This window comes from Maniola hyperantus, chromosome 12, assembly GCF_902806685.2.
Source record: "Maniola hyperantus chromosome 12, iAphHyp1.2, whole genome shotgun sequence".
NCBI lineage: Eukaryota > Metazoa > Arthropoda > Insecta > Lepidoptera > Nymphalidae > Maniola > Maniola hyperantus.
This window is the reverse complement of record NC_048547.1, coordinates 10099408-10118857: the sequence shown is the minus strand read 5'-3', so window position 1 is coordinate 10118857 and position 19450 is coordinate 10099408. Positions and strand designations below refer to the sequence as shown.

Below are 19450 nucleotides of genomic sequence, written 5' to 3'. Positions count from 1 at the left end.
AGATATACCCATTACGGGGTTGAAAATTCACCGGATGTAATTCAATTCACACCAATCAAATCATCTATAGGTACTACTATTACGGTTTCCTATTTCTGTACTATAAGTATCCTCCCAATACGAAAAATGTTTTTAGCATCGATATAAATGACTAGATATGGTCAAGCGAACAAAATTTTTCACGGTTTAGAAACCAAATAAATCAGCGCCACCTTTTGTGATGTACACAAATTTACGGTTTTCAGATTTTCCCCCTAATGTCTGCTATAGGCAGTGGCGTGCAATTCATAGAGGCATAAAAGTACTGCTTACCCTAGTTGAAATGACCAGTGCTCATTTTTCTTTATGACCTGCCATTCAGTAGGTCTCTATAAGGTGTATCTAAGGCCTATCTTACTAATGCTTACCCTGGCTTCAAACTCTGTGCACGCCACTGGCTATAGGACCTACCTACCTGCCTAATTTCATGATTCTAGGTCAACAAGAAGTACCCTGTAGGTTTCTTGGCAGACAGACAACAAAGAGATTCTTTTGAGGCACGGAACCCTAAAAAAACTAGTTTTGTAACCTTTGTTAGTTAAAACTACATGTGAGTATAACTAGGAAGGTACCGAAAATAAACTCGTCATATTCGTACTGTACACTTGAATTTAGTTATTATAACGTGATAACGAAAATGCTTACAGCCAAAAGTTTAACTAAAACATCGAACATGTATTGGATTATGTAAGGTAGGTAAGCAATACACCGCGCTGGTTAAACTTTTATAAAAAACTAGCTTATTCCCGCGACTTTGTCCGCGTGGAACAAATTTAAAACCCCTATTTCACGTCCTTAGGGGTCGAATTTACAAAAATCCTTTCTTAGCGGATGCCTATATTTTCATAATAGCTATCTGCATGTCAAATTTTAGCCCGATCCGTCCATTAGTTTAAGCTGTGCGTGGATAGATCAGTCAGTCAGTCAGTCAGTCAGTCACCTTTTCCTTTTATATATTTAGATGTATTAAACGGGCTATCGATTTTAAATATTTATTTTATTGTATTGCATTTAGATATTCTTTTGTATATTATTGCCTCTTTTTGGTTTTTTGCTATATCTCGTTATCTATTGGAACTACAGATACTTATTAACTACTTAGTTGAAATCAAAATATAGACTGATAAATTCTTTACGAAAAGATTCTATTCATACTCCATAGTTAATCCTTTAAATAAAACTATGTGATTACTTATAGTTACTTACTATGTAAGTTTTTTTTTTAAATTTGATATGGCATTACATGCTGTGAGCTGTGATAGCCTAGTGGTTAGGACGTCCGCCTTCTAATCGGAGGTCAGGGGTTCGATCCCGGGCACGCACCTCTAACTTTTCCGAGTTATGTGCGTTTTAATTAGTAATTAAATATTACTTGCTTTACCGAAGGAAAACATCGTGAGGAAACCTGCATGCCTGAGAGTTCTCCAAAATGTTCTCAAAGGTGTGTGAAGTCTACCAATCCGCACATGGCCAGCGTGGTAGACTATGGCCAAAACCCTTCTCAGTCTGAGAGGAGACCCGTACTCTGTAGTGAGCCGGTGATGGGTTGATCATGATGATGATGATAGCATTACATGATATGTTTTTATAATTTAACATACTTAGTAACTAGCAAGGAATATCCTACTCTCACTAGTTTGAAAGCCTTCAACAATTGCTAGTCTTACAAGTTAACAATAGGTAGGTACCTAGAGAGAAATGCGATACCGTCGCTCCCTATCAGTGCCCGTAGTACAAGATTTTACGTCTCACCAAACCAAACCAAATTCGAGAGTCGAAATACTTCCGCGTTACAGTAAACTGGATCTTAACTGCCTTGTTTTAAAGCTCAAGTTTGTCTACACTTCTACAGCCAGCGCTCCAAGCGGAAACATTGCGAAATTAAAATCAGTGGCATTGAATATTTGACTTCAATTCAAGGCTTTTTAGGTCCATTTTACTTTGATGTTATTGTGTTTCGACTCTCGAATTCTAGCAACGTTTGGTGAGACGTAAAATCTTGTACTACGGGTACTGTTCTGTTTTGAGAAGGCAGGGGTGCGAACTTTGAGTAAATAGAATCCATTCTACTATCCATTGAGCGTGAAAAGATTTTACCAAGGCCAGCTCTTCGCTCGAATATTATTTTCATCATAATTATATCAAGTATCTATACTTACTTGGACTGTATAATTTCAATTGGGAGTACTTATTAAGAAACTTGTACTGTAGGTACTTAGAAATGTATGAAGAGTAGGTAATATTTATTGCATTAATAAAAAGCTATATATAAAGAGCGTCTCTAAGTGTATTTACGTTTAGTTATTATGGTTTTAGTTTTCCTTTCAAACTATTCATAGATTTGCTAATTTAACGGTAGGCACTAGGTATAGTATCGTAATCCTGTATAAAATTTCTTAATCCTACCACAGAATACTTAGTACTCAGTAGGTACCTAGGATACCTTTCAGTTTCAGGTACTGATCCTGCCACCCTGGTGTCAAATTTTTATCATCAAAAGAACGTCTCAGTTTTGACTAGAAATGAGAACAAGCTGTTCAAGTTACGTTACATCAATATGCCACGCCACGGTTTCATTAAAGTCAACTTTTTTTTCAGTCTCATTTTTGATAGCTAACTAAGTCTAGAATTTAGATTAAAATAAGCGTATCTGCAGTGCAGTGCAGTACTTGTGTGATATATAAATTACCTAATTATAATATAATAAATAATAAAGTTTCTAAAGAAGATACGTCTCATTTGAACTTTTACTTCTTTGTTTTTAGAGACCCGATGTCAAAAATAAAACATATTTTGTATATGTTAATTGAAAATAAACATAGTTTACAATTAATTACATTCAAAGTTTCAGCCCAAACAAAAATAAACCGTAGCTTAAAATAGATACCTATGTAGAGGTCGATACTTGACTTTCATCATTGCGTAGTTAGTTAGGTAAATACAGTACACCTACCCACTATTACAAAGCTTTTTGTCTAGTCCTATATCTGACAATCCCTACTTGCAGTAGGTACTTACGGCCAACACCTACTTACATCACTACACAAACATCTCTTTGTGCACAGCGTTTGGATCCATTTTGGAACACTAATGTTTCAAAATTCAGCAGTTACGTCTCTAAGGTCTCTAGATAGTAAAAATAATAATTACTGATACGTTACAAGCTTTCATATTTAAATTATGAATTATGAATTTATGATGTAGGTAGGGCTTTGTAGGGAAACTGTCTCGGAGTAAAATATTACAATTGGAGTATTAAACCCGTATGAAGGATGCAATATCTACTGCAATTTGCAAGGAATGTAAATAGAAAACGACTAAGCTTTCTAAATGACGGTCTTCGGTCTGAGCGAGTTCAAAGCCTTTTTAAGCCGGCTTCACACGACATTTTATGCCGTTTTATAGTTGTAATTGAAGGTGATAGGTAGTGCTTCACCGATTGTATTTGTACTTACCTTGTAAATGTAATGCCTACGAGTAATTATTATTACTTAGTAAATATTGTAAAATAACGCTACGTTGAAATGAATAAAACACTTCGACTCTATGTTCTTGTTCAGTGAACTGTGAAACTATCACTGAAACGACAATGAGGAAGGACGGAAGGAAAGCCTAAAGGCAAGGTCGCGCCTTCATACGCGTGGAGTTTTTTAAAATTTCGTGGAAACTCTTTGATTTTCCGGGATACAAAGTAACCTACATATGTCGGTCTCAAGGATGTCTATGTTTACCTCTGTACCAAACGTAAAAATCGATTAAGCGGTCGATGAGACCGATCGATCTCTCGATTATCGATGAGAGAGACGAAAAGGTAACAGACAAACAGACCCGTTCACTGTTTCACATCAGCAATAATATTAAAACCTGTGGATTCTATAAAAGCTCATATAATTTTCTAAACAGTTTTGCCGACTACCTATTTCGCTCACATGAAATATGGGTCCAACTCAACAGATTTTGAAAATATTATATACTTTCGAGCCCTCGGCCTCAATTATTATTTGAACTGTGATTAAATCTCCAGTAGAAACATACAAATAAACAAACTATTTACCTACTAAAGTTCCACTTTTCAATTTTTACCTAGTAAACAAAATATCTTGCTTGGAGTTTCTCCACGTGATCAAATTAGAAATGACGAGATTCGTAAGAGAGCCTGTGTTTTTTATTTATTTATTCAGATACAAGTTAGCCATGGACTGCAATCTCGCCTTGTGGTAAGTGATGATGCGGTCTAAGATGGAAGCGGGCTAACCTTGAAGGTGTATTGCAGTTATTATTAGTAGGCACTTTTTACATTACCTACGTGACGTAATGTATCTTCTGATCAGATTTCTGATGTAATCTTCTATGTGCGGAGCTGGTAATGTTTACAGACATTATAATGTTCCTAATACTTATATTATAATCTGAAGCAACGATACAGGGCTTTGCCCGCTGCTGCTTAGACTTAGAAGCCCTTGGAAATAATTTATCCTTTGTACTTAGATGTTTACATACCTATTATGTAGGCATAGGTACCTACACGTAGTACTTTCACACGTCTTTAACACACGTAGTCGTAACTTCATTTTATTAAAAGAAATCTGTGAAAGAAATGAACCCATGTTGTATCTAGTTTTGTAGGTAGGTAGGTATTTACTTTATTGCCTTGGTATCTTTAGTATAATATTGTAAACACAGTGGTAATCGATTATCTCTGAAACTACTGAACGGATTTTATTATATTATATTATTCTTCCACCATTAGAAAGCTAACCTATAGGTACTTACTTTATCTAGATGTAAAAAATGTTATATAATAAATTATAAAGTATTTTATATAAGTAGGTAAGTCAAATTTTACCCAAGCGAAGTCGGGTGGATTAGCTAGTCAATGATGGAATTTATTTGAAACTTTGGATTAGGCAAGGACCGTGTTTGGTGGCGCGCTCTTGGAAAGGCCTATGTCCAGCAGTGGACGCGAACAGGCTGATGTATTGGATTGGATTGGATTAGGATTTGGATTTGGGAGACTATTCCATGTGGATAACTTTATGTCATACAGGCTACCTAGGTACCATACCTACTAAAATCTTTTCGTTACAAATTACAATTTGCCCAATAGTTAAAACAGCTACCTAAGTACCTTGACTTTACTACCTACCAGGAACTTCTATCATTAATTTAAAAACGTAATGGAAATCTAATAAGGGTACGTAGCGCAAGCGTAGCTTTTGTGTAATAAGTAATGCGAACTTCATATGTTGTCGTCGTCCCTCCAAATCCAGACCGCTAATCTCTTTGGCAATTTCATAGCCATTAAGTGGCTGAACTTTGATATAAAAGCAATTATTTATTGAAAGTGAGGTTTACCTCACATTATGAGGCTGAACAAATTCAGCCACATAATCTCGATGAATTTTAATTTTTTAAAAGTGTTTTGTTGTAAACACCTATTTAAAAACTTAGGTACGGTCAACAACTTTTTCCCATAGGTACCTAGGAAAATATTAGTTTTTTTGTTGTTTTTTATTTTTTTATTCAGATACAAATTAACCCTTGATTGCAACCTCACTTGGTGGTAAGTGATGATGCAGTCTAAGATGGAAGCAAGCTAACCTGGAAGGGGTATGGCAGTTTTTCATTAAACCCACCATGCCCCTTTGCTTTCTACACGGCATCGTACCGGAACGCTCAATCGCTTGGCGGCACGGCTTTGCATGCAATTTGGACTAGATGTCCCGCATTTTTGTGATTTTGGCCACTCAAAACTATAAAACAGATTACTGTAAATTCTACCTGGAATACTTATATTACTTCATCATCATCATCATCTCAACTTATCGCCGGCCCACAACTGAGCATGGGTCTTCTATCAGAATGAGAAAGGTTTAGGCCGTAGTCCAACACGCTGGAGATGGAGAACTCTAGGGCACATTCTGGAGAACTCTCAAGCATGTAGGTTTTCCTATCTATTACCGAGAGCAATACGCTATCGAATATAGTTACCTATCAAAAGTTAACATACTCGTAAACATAAATTAGGCACTAACCTACGAGTAGGCAAAATATTATTTTCATTAATCTTTATAAGAATTTCAAACTTTTAACTTTTGGCTCTCTAAAAACCAATCCAGCTAAGCAATAATAAATCTGATAGCTTTTTGTTACAAAGTATTTTAAACTGTTAACTAAAACTAGAGGTTTCTAACCTAAATGTTAAAAATATAATTTGGCTGTTCCCACCGAACTCACCTCTGGCAGCTCATCGGGAACTTTGCCCATCCACGACAGCGATAGTATCGTGCAGTCGCATTTTGCGTTTACGTTCCTCTCGAAATGTAAATGCATTCTTATGAAACACTGAAACCTTATTATCACTCGAAAAATCAACCGCGCGCGTACTCCACGTCAGTCACCGAACACTGCGAATTTATCATTTTAGCTTCATTTTGAAAGCAGGATTAAACGTTCAGGGATGGGTCGTGGCGCTCGGCTGGCGCGACGGAGGGTGACAACCTGCCTGGCTTTTCCGAGGGCTGTAGCGCGCAGATATTGATTGCGCGATGGGAACCGCGCAGCGCGGCCTCTGTACTTAGTTAGCGCTAACTGGAAAAGTGGGAAAACTCGGAAACGCGCGGAGTTGGCGCCAAGGTTAAATGTCCGAAAGTGGCCTTTGTTGTGCCTTTTTAAACGGGACGCAAATAGCAGTTAAATATAAGTTAGAGATGCAAATTGCCATTCTAAGGAAAAGTGGCACTTAGTTATTAGATTCATAATACTTAGGTATTTGTATAAAAATGAAAACTTTAACCCTATCTACAATGAGATTGATGTTTGTTGCAGATAATATGGGTAACCTCCATTAATTCACTGGGCAGGAGGCGGCTTAGAAGGATCGTAGTAGCCAGTAGGTCAAGGCATAACAGCTATTATCTAAGTTTTGGTCAAAGGTGAATCTAACCTATCTTACCCCTAATGTAAATTAATCTATCTTTTAATCTAACTTTTACTTTTGTAGATGAGGTCGGAAGTTTTTTTATGGTAAGCGCAGACCGAGCGTAAGTAAAACCGCTCGTGGATTTATATCGTCCTAATCCGAATCAAATAGAGTTCCTATATCTACCAAGTGGAAATCACTACCCAATATTATAAATGCGAAAGAGTTTGTTTGTTAGTTTGTCCTTCAATCACGTCGCAACTGATCAATACTCCTAGCACAAGCTTCACGCTTAGTTGGAGAGGAAAGGGGAATATTAGTCATTTAACATGGCTAATATTCTTTTTAGGGTTCCGTACCTCACAAGGAAAAACGGAACCCTTATAGGATCACTTTGTTGTCGGTCTGTGTCTGTCAAGAAACATACAGGGTATTTCCCGTTGACCTAGAATCATGAAATTTGGCAGGTAGGTAGATCTTATAGCTGACATTTGGGGAAAAATCTGAAAACCGTGAATTTAGGGTTAGATCACACAAAAAAAATTAAATTGTGGTCATGAACTAAAATTAGTATTTTCAACTTTCGAAGTGAGTGACTAAATCAAGTGGGGTATCATATGAAAGGTCTTCACCTGTACATTCTAAAACAGATTTTTATGCATCATAGTTTTTGAATTATCGTGCAAAATGTCGAAAAAAATACGACCTGTAGTACGGAACCCTCAGTAACTCGCACTTGGCCGGTTTTTTTTTATTAAAAAAGAGATTTTTGCCATGGGTTTAGTTAAAGATCTATAGGCTACTTTTTATCCTGAAAAATCAGTTTCCACGGGATTTTCAAAAACCAAAATCGACGAATGTGGATGAAGTCCTAGGCTTCAGCTAGTGTAAGTTATACCCAAATAATATGTAGTAAGTAATCTATTTTATCTATTAGAAAAGTCCTTGGTCTGCTTAGGAAAATCATCCAGAAATAATAATGCTTCTTAATGCCAAAATACATTTTATTTAGAATATTAGATAAATATCACAGACATTGCAAATTCGACTATACAATTTCATGATTCAAAAAAATTAAAGTTCAGCTTCTTCCATAGAGCCCCAAGTGTAACCAGTTTTAACTTTGACTGGCAGAGGGACATTTAAATGCACTGTGTCCTCCATTACCTTTTTAATTGTATGAATAAAGGTATTCTTCTTTGATTCAATGACTTCGTAGATGAGTTCATCGTGCATTTGTAGAATCAAACGAGGCTTGTCAACATCAGCGCTCGTGTCTGTGTCTATGGCACACATTGCAGCCTTTGCTATGTCGGCTGCTGAGCCTTGAATGGTTGTATTCACTCCTTGCCTTTCAGCTGTATCTGGCAACAATGTAAGTTCAAAGTTTATTTAACAATATATATTTAAACACTAATCAGACTAATATGCACAAAACGAATAGGTACTAATTTCTACCAATACAATTATAACGCGTAAAATTTCACTCCTCACGCGCCGTACCAAAAGTACGATTTTAGTCCTTGTTTTAAAGGTGAACCGAACCGCACGCACAACAGACGGAAACGTTTAAGTGCGGAAACCAGCCCAGAATGAAGAAGAAAGCTGACATGACAGTTGACCCATAGAGTTAAAATGGCGCGTGAGGAGTCGTTTTGTACGGACTATTCGCTGGACTTGCGATTGCCGATCAGTTTTTGAAGCAACTTGATTTTCGCCATTTTGACGCTGATAGCAGCCAGCAGTGATTGTTATATAAGCGTAGGAACTGGTAACTAAATGTTAGTGATGATGAGGCATCTGGTATGCTTGGTGAGGCGCTTCGAATTGGCACAAAAAATAATTGTCATTTTGTATGGTACACCTATTTGAGCGTACAAGTGTATATTGTGTATATAGTATAGTGTATAATTTCAGTGATTGCAATCATCACTAGATGATTCTAATTAAATTCAAAGAATCAAATAGTTTCCTCTCTGAACCGCCAGGAAGGCAACAAACTTCCATACATAACCTTATATAGACTGACGAACACATTGCCACTCCATTACGTCGCGCAATCCATTATTCATCTTACAAGGGAATGAAGTCCTATGAAAGAACCGTGTTTCTCAACTCAAGATCAATAAAATCCATGACATTATCGATGTATAGGTGCCAGTGTAGTAGTTTATGTATCAAATAAAACGTAAATTTAATATTAACGCACGCTTTCAAGTCGCTATCTAAAACCAAACTTAGACCTCCTTGGCGCAGTGGTATTGGTCTTATTAGTGGGAGGTTGCGGGTTCGAATCCCGGCAGGGGTTCATAATTTCTAAATCTCTGGTCTCGTTTCAGCCGTGGCCAGTTACCACGGTACCGAAACGCTGGTACCACGGCATCGTACCAGCGTTCCGGTACGATGCCGTGTAGAAACCAAAGGGGTATGGGTTTAATAAAAGCTGCAATACCCCTTCCAGGTTAGCCCGCTTCCATCTTAGACTGCATCCTGACTTACCAGCAGGTGAGATTACAGTCAAGGGCTAGCTTGTATCTGAATAACAAAAAAACCTTTCAAAAACTTACTTCTTTTGGACACAACGTTGCTATTTATGTCCGGCAAATATCGTCTACGTCTCATCAACGTCTCCACGTAACCGTTCTTCCTGCATTCATCGATAACGCCCTGCGTGAACACCTTGATCGCTGGGTAGGTTTTGTAGAAGGTGTCCATGAACATAGCCGCTTCCATCTCGTCGACATCCAGATGTTGTGCCAAAGTCCTGTTTCCCATCCCGTAAAGAATGCCGTAACAAAGCTGTTTCGCCTTCTGGCGCAAGTCGTCGTCAACCTAACATAATATTATAAGTAGGTAGTTGATATTAAAATTACACTTATTTATGCCAATTTTCACTGGGTCAATGTAGCAGATGGCCCAAGCCTTTCTCACTACCCGAGACCCGTGCTCATTAGTGGGCCGACGACAGGTCAATCATGATGAAGTTGACTCTTATTAATCGCGGCGATAGCCAAATAATTAAGATGTCTCGGCCTCCTTCAGATTCGGGGTGTCCGAGTTCGACCCCAGGCACACACATCTAACTTTTTGGCGTTATATGCGTTTTAAGCAATCAGATATCACTTACTTTAACGGTGAAGGTAACATCGCGGGGAAATCCACATGCCTGAGAGTTCTCCATAATGTTCTCTCGTGGAAGTCTGCCAATCCGCACTTGGCCTGCGTGGTGGGCTATGGCCCAATCCTTATCTCATCCTGAGAGGAGACCCGTGCTCAGTAGTGTGCTGGCTATGAGATGATGATGATGATGATGATGACTCTTATTAAACTTATTACTGTAGTACTAGATGATGCCCGCGACTTCGTCCGCGTGAATTTAGGTTTTTTTCCTTTAGTTTCCGGTACAAAACGTAGCCTATGTCGGTCTCCGGGATGCAAGCTATCTCTGTAGTCTTTACTAAATAGATGACACCCGCGACTTCCACTTAGTGGATTTGGTTTTCAAAAATTCCGTGAGAACTCTTTAATTTTCCGAAACAAAAAGTAGCCCGTAGGGCGATTGTCTAAAACCTGCATCAATCATTATTACAATCTCAATTGTTCTGATTGGCTGAATTTGTGCGATTCTTGTTGCAACAATGCATTGTGGCCAATAGTGAGCGAGCATTAACCAATCAGAGATGATTGCGATCGTGACATTGTAGCTGTCAAACAACCGCGGTAGGGCCCCTGTTCTTCTTCGGGATACGAGGTATCTTTGTACCAAACGTCAAAATCAGTTAAACGGATGTAGCAGATAGGCAAACAGACACTTTCGAATTTATACTTATTTTAATTACCTACCTATTAGTATGTAAATAATCACTATTCATATTATAAATGCGAAAGTGTTTGTTTGTTGGTTTATCCTTCAATCACACCGCAACGGAGCAACAGATTGACCTGAGTTTTTTGTGGATATAATATTTGAAGCCCTGGAGAGTGACATTGGGATTTTTTATCTTATGTACTGTGGAAAATGAAATAGTCCCCACGAGATTTTTGGAAAATCTAATTCGGACGAAGTTGCGGGTATCAGCTACTAATAGTCATAATGAAAGATTTTATACCTAGGTTAATTTATTTATAGACCGTAACTGAATATAAAATATTTAGCAAGTAGGTTAGGTTACCTGCTCTTCCGGAACGCCACTCCACGAGGCCGCAATAGACTTGAAAACGTCTACATTCGACTTCATAATCGTAGTCAACCCCGCATCCTTGCAATAGTGAGTCAAAATCCTCATCTCGAGCTGGCAATAATCAGCGGACACCAATACGTAGCCCGACGAAGCTTTGAAGATATTCCTACAGTTGAACTCTATCACGTCCTCGCAGGGTCCATTGTCGTCTATCACCTTGAGATATCTAAGAGGAATGGTAAACGTTCGTGGAACATTTTGGAGGTTCGGCTCGTGCATACTAATTCGTCCGGTGCAAGTGAACATAGTGTAGGAGGGGCTTATCCTGCAAATCAAATCATTTATTCATAGCTGCACCTCCAAGCTGCGGCGGTTTCACGACGCTTGCATTTGCTACATGTTTTTTCATGAATAATTTAGTATTTACTTAGCGCTTGCAGCTTTTCAGTTTATTAAAAAAGTGTGATTTACTTATCATCAATAACAGCATTAAAACCAACAACAACAATATTAATAACTCGGTCAAGTACGAGTCAGAGTCGCTCACGAAGGGTTCCGTACCATCTTACAAGAAATAACCATTTCATTTTATTTTTATTTTTATGGCGGTCATTTTGAATTTTCTATTATTTGTTGTTATAGCGGCAATAGAAATACACATTCTGTGAAAATTTAAACTCTCTACCCATTATGGTTCACTAGATACAGATGCTGACAGACACAGACGGATGGACGGACGGACGGACGACAGCGGAGGCTTAGTCTCCTCTCTCTCTAGGGTCTCTTTGGTACCCTAAAAAGCAATGATTAGGTTTAAGTTGAAGCGCGCTTGCCTAGAAGATGCCTATTCATTCTTGCTTTGAAGGTAGTTATAGTCCGCCACAGGTCGAGATTGCATCGGGGTATGAGGTGGTGGAACGCCCCGCACAAGCGCACGTTACCCCCACTCGCCCGTACCGAGTTAGCGCGGGGGCTGTGTGGGTGTGCGGGGGCGTTCCCTCCCCTATTGTCGTCTCGACCTGTCGCGTACTATATTCGCGTCGCGTTTATACGTGGGCTAAGGGGGTAAAATAGGGGTTTGAAATTTGTGTAGTTCACGCGAGTTGAAGTCGCGAGCATAATACGAACCTATCGTCCGCACTGTAGTTGAACGCTCGTTCGGTGAGCGGATACAGCGTCTTGGTGAGGATGGAGTGTAGCTTCCTCCAGTAGATCACGATACTGGCCAGAGCGCTGTTGTGCGCGCACAGGACACTCTTCCGAGTGCTCACTTTACGCCCGCGGTATACTCCTAGGGCCTGCCATAAAAAGCGGTGATAGCCTGGTGGCTAATCGTTGGACTCCTATTCGGGAGGTCGGGAATTCGATTCCGGCCACGCAGCTCTAACTTTTCGCCGGCAGGAAATATTGTCCTAACATAATAGTGTACTAACATCGCCCTTTAGGAAGAGACAACGGTTTCGTAGAGCGTGGTCTCTATCGTTGAGACCGACTAAAGGTCACATAGTTATGAGTGACAGAGACAACGCTCTACGAAGCCGAAATCTCTTTCTAAAGGTCGATGTACAATATTTTCTTCCGGCTACTGTAACTCCTACACCGGAGCATTCTCAGGAGATGTAGCTTCCACAATTCACACTTTACAATTGTGCATTTTTAACTGTTTATAGATAGAACATGAAATACGTTTCAGATTATTATCGTTGTAACGTAGTCAATCGTAAAATGGCGGCGTATGGTGCTTAACTATCTTTAATGTATATTGTATAGGTATACTTCCCTGTACGTATCGTTACTTTACTGTATGTATACTGCCCCGCTATCGCATCGGCAACCAGCTAATATTGTTATTATCAGATCGGATCAATTTCATAAATTACCTAATGTGAAATGTAAATTTAAGCAAACGGTTTTAACTAAATGGATTGAACAATTTTATCGTAAGACCTCTATCAATGGTCTGGAGTTCTAAGTTCTGCATTCCGCGTTCACTATTAATCAACCAAAGAGAAATTCATAAGTATTATCTGTATCGATTTGATTTTATTATGTCTGCAGAAGTCCAACATCGTATAGATCATAGGGAAATCTCAAGTCGCAACGCATAGCTCCACTCTCATAACGCTATCTATCGTTATCAGATTAACTTAGTAGACCTACCTTAGCCACATCTTTCGAGGAGTTGAAGTTGAAATGATATCCACACAATTTAAAAGCTTTCTTTTGAAGGACTTCCTGTGAATTTTTCACATCAATCAGAAGTTGTGACGCGAGATTCTTATCCACATTGACGCCGTAGAACTCGCAGTTCCCTAGTATCTTTGCAATTTGAGTCTCCGTATCTATAACAATATCTTAAATCTTTATGTAACGTTTAATAAGGGGTCATATAGGCAATCAAGAAAGCTTAGTCATGCCTGTCTGTCTATATGTTTGTTTTTCTCAGCAATTTTGAAATGTCTCAACAATTTTGATGCCTCGATACTTTATGTATGTTTTTTTATTCGTTGACAAGTTAGTCCTTCAATGCGATCTCACTTGGTGGAAAGTGATGATGCAGTCTAAATGTCCGTTTACACTCATTAAAAACGCCGTCGGCCAATTTCGACAAGTGCAAGAGTGTATAAAAGCACTAAGTGCCTTAGTCTCGGTCAACACAAAGGCATTTAGTGCCTTTTTACACTCATGCACTTGTTTACCAATAAAAGGAAATATTAGCCGACGTTGGACCTGAATGTAAACGTTGCATTAGATAGAATGAGGCTAACCAGGGAGGATATGGCAGCTTCATTAAATCTATACCCCTAACCAGCTTCTACGCAAGTTGTACCAGAAAACTAGTATATTATTATACGCTTTGCTAGATCCCCTGGCGACACAGATCATTCATCAATCTTAAACTAAATTGAAAATGAAAAAATAAATAATAGAGATATATAATATACTCGTACAATAATTTATGAGAAGGTAAATGAGATTTTACTTACGGAGAGCTTCTTCCAAAAACTGATATTTGGTTAATAGTGTCCCACTCTGTTTTTCTGCAACGGCCCAAACGCACCAGGCCTTTAAACATGCTACTTCATACGCGTTTAAATCATTGTACTTTTTCTTGTTCTCACCCACAGTTATTTGACTATTTGTTAAGTCAATGTCACAGTACTTTTTCATCTTAAAATAAAAAAATTAAGCAGATAATACAAAATTCTTCTAAACAAATAACAAATCAAGAGGATATGGTTTGGACTTACCAGGTCAACTATTTTGGAAGTCCTCTCATCACTATCTAGTAACCATTCCGCCAATGTTATATCAGTACACTTTGATATTAAATCCTTTCCAAGCCATTTCTTAATGTGTACATAGTTTGACTTTGTACATAGCATCTTCAATTTAAAAGCTACATTGGAAAATAATCGAGCTATTTTAAATTTCACAGCTGGCAAAAATTTGCCTAAGGATGTTAAATCCAAGTATACACATAAATTATGTTTCAGACACAATGCTATTCCTTTTATAGGCAACTCTTCCATTTTATTGATTTGTTGCTCAGAAGAAACAATAGGTTTTTTGAATATTATATTATTCCCGATAGTATCGCCAGATCTGTTTGCTGTAAGACTAGTATCCAAAATGATAGAAACACTTATGGCATTTTCAATATGTAAAAAGTTTGTATTTACATCGGTTTCTCGCAAAACATAGCATTTTATAGCATTTTTTGCAAACTTTATAGCAAAGTTCTGCGATTTATAAGATTTTAACTTAAACTGAACTCCTGTATCGGTCTGTGTGTTAAGTTGGGATGATCTAGATTTTTTTGCCAAGGATTGTGAACTGTTTTTATATAAATAAGAGCGACGTTTACGCGGGCTGATAAAACCATTTTTCAGCTTCGGTTCTTGAAAGTCTTGTGTGTTTAAAATTTCATTCTCTTGAGATTTATTCAAATCCCCATTAATTTCTTTATCATCACCTTTCTCATCGTCATAGACTAATTTAATATCTTCATCCTCATCAACTTTTAATATAGGCGATTTAAAAGCATTCAATATTGATTTAGAATTTATCTCCATGAAATCTGTACTCCTTAGAAAGTTTTTAATTGGGACATCTATTTTAAATAAATTATTTTTTACCGAGGTATCTGCTGTTAAATCGAAAGATTCTTCGAATATACTAGAGCTGTCCCCTTCAGAAGAAAATAAACTAATATCTTTCGAAGTAGTAGATTTAGAAGTAAAATTAAGATGGTTCGCATCTGCTTCTATGGCTTTGGGGCTATCCATATTTTCACCAAAACTAATGTTTGGCGAAAAAATGTTATCCGATGTGCGAACTTTAGTAATGTTGTCCAAAACATTTCCTGTTAAATTTAGAGACTCCCACATAAGGTCTTCTTTTATAGGAACATGTAAAGATTTGGTAATACTATCTTTTGCACTTGCTGTGTGGCAGTCATTCTTCTTTATTTTCGAAGTACTATTAATTTTGCCAGCACTCTCAATTATATCAGTGTTCAGTTCTTGTTTGTCGTTTTTACTTGTATGCAATGGCACGATGTTTTTACCGATATTGTTTTTAACTTCACAATGAAGTGGAGCATCATTCTTACAGGAAAATTCACCATTTCCGTTTTCTTGAGCTGATATCTGTCTCATATTATTTTGGAACTTAATGCTCTGGTTTTTCATATCAATTTGGGTTTCATGTTTTTCATTTTCATCAATATCAGGACCTAACGAGTTTTTCGACGAACGTAAATCTGTCCATTTGATTTCTGATACACCAATTTCAATTGTTAAATATTTTCTTGCTTCCAAAATAAGATTTTCTGCAGCTTCTCTAGCGGTTACACCACAGCAGCCAGTAATCCAAATATTTTTGATTTTATTTCGTTTCCTAACATCAAGGTCGTCATCACCTTCCCTTTCCTTTTCACTTTGGAAGGGCATAGATTTATGAAGCGTATTTTCGATTACATTCACATCAGCTGATGCTATACTAGAAATAGTTTCAAATCCAGCATCAAACAAAGTTCTAGCCCTGATGCCATTTAAAGTGGTCAATTTCATTAACTCCAATAATTCTGAGTGAATTCCAAACTGCAGACGATCTTGAAACTGTGATACAAGTGTTTCCATATTCTTCCAACCCAGTTGATGACAAAAAGCTGTGACCATTCCTAAAGTAATTATTTACAAATATATTTTACATAAGACACAAATTGTATTGCAATTTGTACATAGAATAGAATAGAAATATTCTTTGATCAAATAAACTTTGGTAAGTACTTTTGAATCATGAAATGCATCTACCACTGGTTCGGAATGCTTTTTTTACCATGGAGAACCAGCAAGAAACTCGGCGGTTGCTCTTATCAAATAAATTTCATAAAAACAGTATTATATTAACTAACATAGGAACACATACCTGCAAAGGTTGCTGATGATTGTTGGAGGCCTTGTAAAAAGCCTCGCGCACATTGAAATTTAGAAGCAACTTCCGATAAAGGAACTTCATTCACTAAGTCTTGTAAGGCTAAAGCTGTGTAAAATCTGAAAGAAAACCCATACTTAAATGTTATTTCTGTATCATGCAATACTAATTAGTAATAACCATTTTAATGTAATAATCAATTTTTAACCTTTTGTGTATATTCAGTTTGTTCTGACTAGTACTTGATTTATTGGCACTCCTTAAACATCGAATAATAAAGCTTTCTTGAACCCCAACCAGTTCCCCAACCCTTTTCATTGCAGCTGTTAATGATTCCCACAGTGTAAGCAGGTGTAACCAATCTATATCATGCCATTGATTACTAACACTGTATGGTGTTACTACATATATTAAATGAAGATCTGTTTCAAGCACTAAGCATTGTCGAGCTTTTTGTATTTCACAAAACAATGATAACCCATCATTTGGTGCCATAGATGATGAAAGACATGCTTTTCCCAATGATGTAGCTACATATCTTTTTTCACCTCCTTCTGTTTGAATTCTTACTAGTTCAAAATTAATAAGTTCTTTCAGTGTGTCTTCTAGTAAACCATTTTGGGATGTAGACGTGGACTGTTGAGCGCAGAGGAGAGTACATTTAGTATACAAGTCTAATTCTGATTGGTTGCAAGCATCTTGGCTTGCAATTATTTCTAGAATGGCCCTCATAAATTTATCTTTGCTTTCAATACAGCTTTGAACTGGATCTAAGGTACCCATCATTAGCTCGAATCCAATTTTCTGCTCAGCTGCAGTACAGATAAGAACACTCTCACCCTGTGTGTCTTTACCCATACGCCCGGCCCTCCCTATCATTTGCTTGTATGTTAAAATATTAATTGGTTGCTTTTGAAATACAGGAGATCTAATAATTACTTTCCTAGCAGGTAAATTTACTCCAGAACTCAATGTGGATGTGGCGACCAATACTCTAACGGCACCAGACTTAAAAGCCCCTTCAATAATGTCTCTTTCATCAAATGTAAGCCCTGCATGATGATAAGCAACACCGAATGAAATAATATTTTTTAATATTTGATCCAGGCCTACAGGACAATTCTTTAATTGCTCTAAAACTTCCAAAATACTCTTCGACTGTAATTGCTCTCTTAAAACTGTGCCTTGTTCATTATCTGTACATCCTAACTTGTAAAATGAGGATGCAATACTTTGTGCCAAATTTTCACATCTATTCTTTGTCATACAGAATATTAAGATAGAACATCCTTCTTTAAGTGTTTCTAAGCAAAGTGATAGAACATAATCACATTCAATACCCATGTTTGGTTTATTAAATGACCTAGTGTATTGTCCATTTTTATCATAGTATTTGTTGCCAACTAAACAATATTCATTTAATGGTATTGGCCGGAATTCAGTAACATATAGTTCAGCTTCTAGCCAGTTTGCTAATACTTCCAAATTTGGCAGTGTAGCTGACATTCCAACTATTTGTATTTTCATGTTATCTAATTTTGATGAAATATATTTAACTTTAGTTAAAAGGAGCTCCATAATGTACCCACGATGGGGATCTCCTAGCAAATGTAACTCATCTACAATTACTGCTCCTAATTCTGTTATATTACCTTCATCTAGGAGTTTGTTAACTAAGCTGTTTGCTTTTTCAATTGTACATATGGCTATGTGCACAGCCTGTAAGCCTCCGGGTGGGGACTGGGAACCCATAAATCCCTCAACCCTGACACCAGAGCTGGATAAGATATCTTGCAAATAAAACATTTTCTCCCTCACTATAGATACAAAGGGCAAAATAATAATAACCTTTTTTTGTCGCTCCAAAACTGTCTTAATTGCCAATATCTCCGCGACCAGAGTTTTTCCTGCAGAAGTAGGTGCTGAATAAACAAGATTCTGACATTCTAGAAGAACTTTTGAGTTACCTAGACAATCCACTTGCCAGTCAAACATCTCTACAATTCCTTTTTTTTCATATTTGCTTGCTATTTCATATGGTAAACCCCAGTTTTTTAAATTCTTATTGTAGGTTCTATTTTGTACCTTCAACTGTGACAATAATTCAACTCTACATGAACTATTTTGCTTTTCAATAATTGTTTGTGAGAAAATGTTTTCTCTTTTTGACTGTAAGAACTTTTGTTTTTGAGTTAAACGTTTAGGCTGTGATTGAACACAATCTTTAACATAACTCAAGGAACTCTGAATAGCAAAGGAATTATCAAAACATTCAGCAAGAAAAGAAACATTTTCCGTAAGTTGTTGCAAATCAATTTCATCTCTATCCTCCAACACCATTTTCACTAAATTCATAATATTATTTCATAAAATGTAAAATAAATTAAAGTAAATTCACGTATTTATAACATATTTTTAATGATTTGAAACAATTAACACAGCATTTGAATTTCAAAAATAAATAAACAATCGCGTATGACGTCTGAAAATGACTGACATTGGCACAAAAATGTTGCTATTTTTTTTGATCATTTTTTTACTGCTCGGTCAATGATTACATTGCATAGTAATGCATATTTAATATTACACAGTGCATGTAACTCGCTGCAAGTTGAAGCATATTTAAGCATATGTGTAAAGCTTGCACTATCCGTTTTCCGCGACATTTGGCACGAAAGCAAACTAGTTACTCTAAATCCTATTGTTCTCTATACCTACCTACCCAAGTAAGAGTCTTTGCCTTAGAATGAAATTTCCCGCGGGAACTCTTCGATTTTCCGAGATAAAAGTAGCCTATGACCAATCTCTTAGGCAGACAGACACACTTTCGTACTTTCAATATTATTGTTTTGCAGCACAGGCTATACTG

The 19450-nt window shown here is 37.2% G+C and overlaps 2 protein-coding genes across 3 annotated transcripts in view; both read right to left on the bottom strand.

Annotated features, from left to right (window-relative positions):
- The window catches only part of Tusp (WD40 superfamily protein Tusp), a 36836-nt gene extending 30099 nt beyond the window's left edge, over positions 1-6737 (bottom strand). For both annotated transcript variants that reach the window (XM_069502258.1, XM_069502259.1), the window contains exon 1: positions 6277-6737. In XM_069502258.1, coding sequence (XP_069358359.1) covers positions 6277-6372 — 96 coding nt within the window. In that variant the 5' untranslated portion in view covers positions 6373-6737. The remainder of the gene's footprint in view (positions 1-6276) is intronic.
- A 1213-nt stretch (positions 6738-7950) lies between these two features.
- Positions 7951-19076, bottom strand: PolQ (DNA polymerase theta). The gene is made up of 9 exons (XM_034974240.2): positions 16790-19076; positions 16576-16700; positions 14394-16327; positions 14130-14313; positions 13303-13484; positions 12271-12440; positions 11134-11467; positions 9529-9793; positions 7951-8325 (listed from the first exon to the last, which is right to left on the bottom strand). Exons 1-9 carry the CDS (start codon positions 18934-18936, stop codon positions 8036-8038), a joined length of 5631 nt encoding a protein of 1876 aa, XP_034830131.1. The 5' UTR covers positions 18937-19076; the 3' UTR covers positions 7951-8035.
- Positions 19077-19450: the final 374 nt, after the last annotated feature.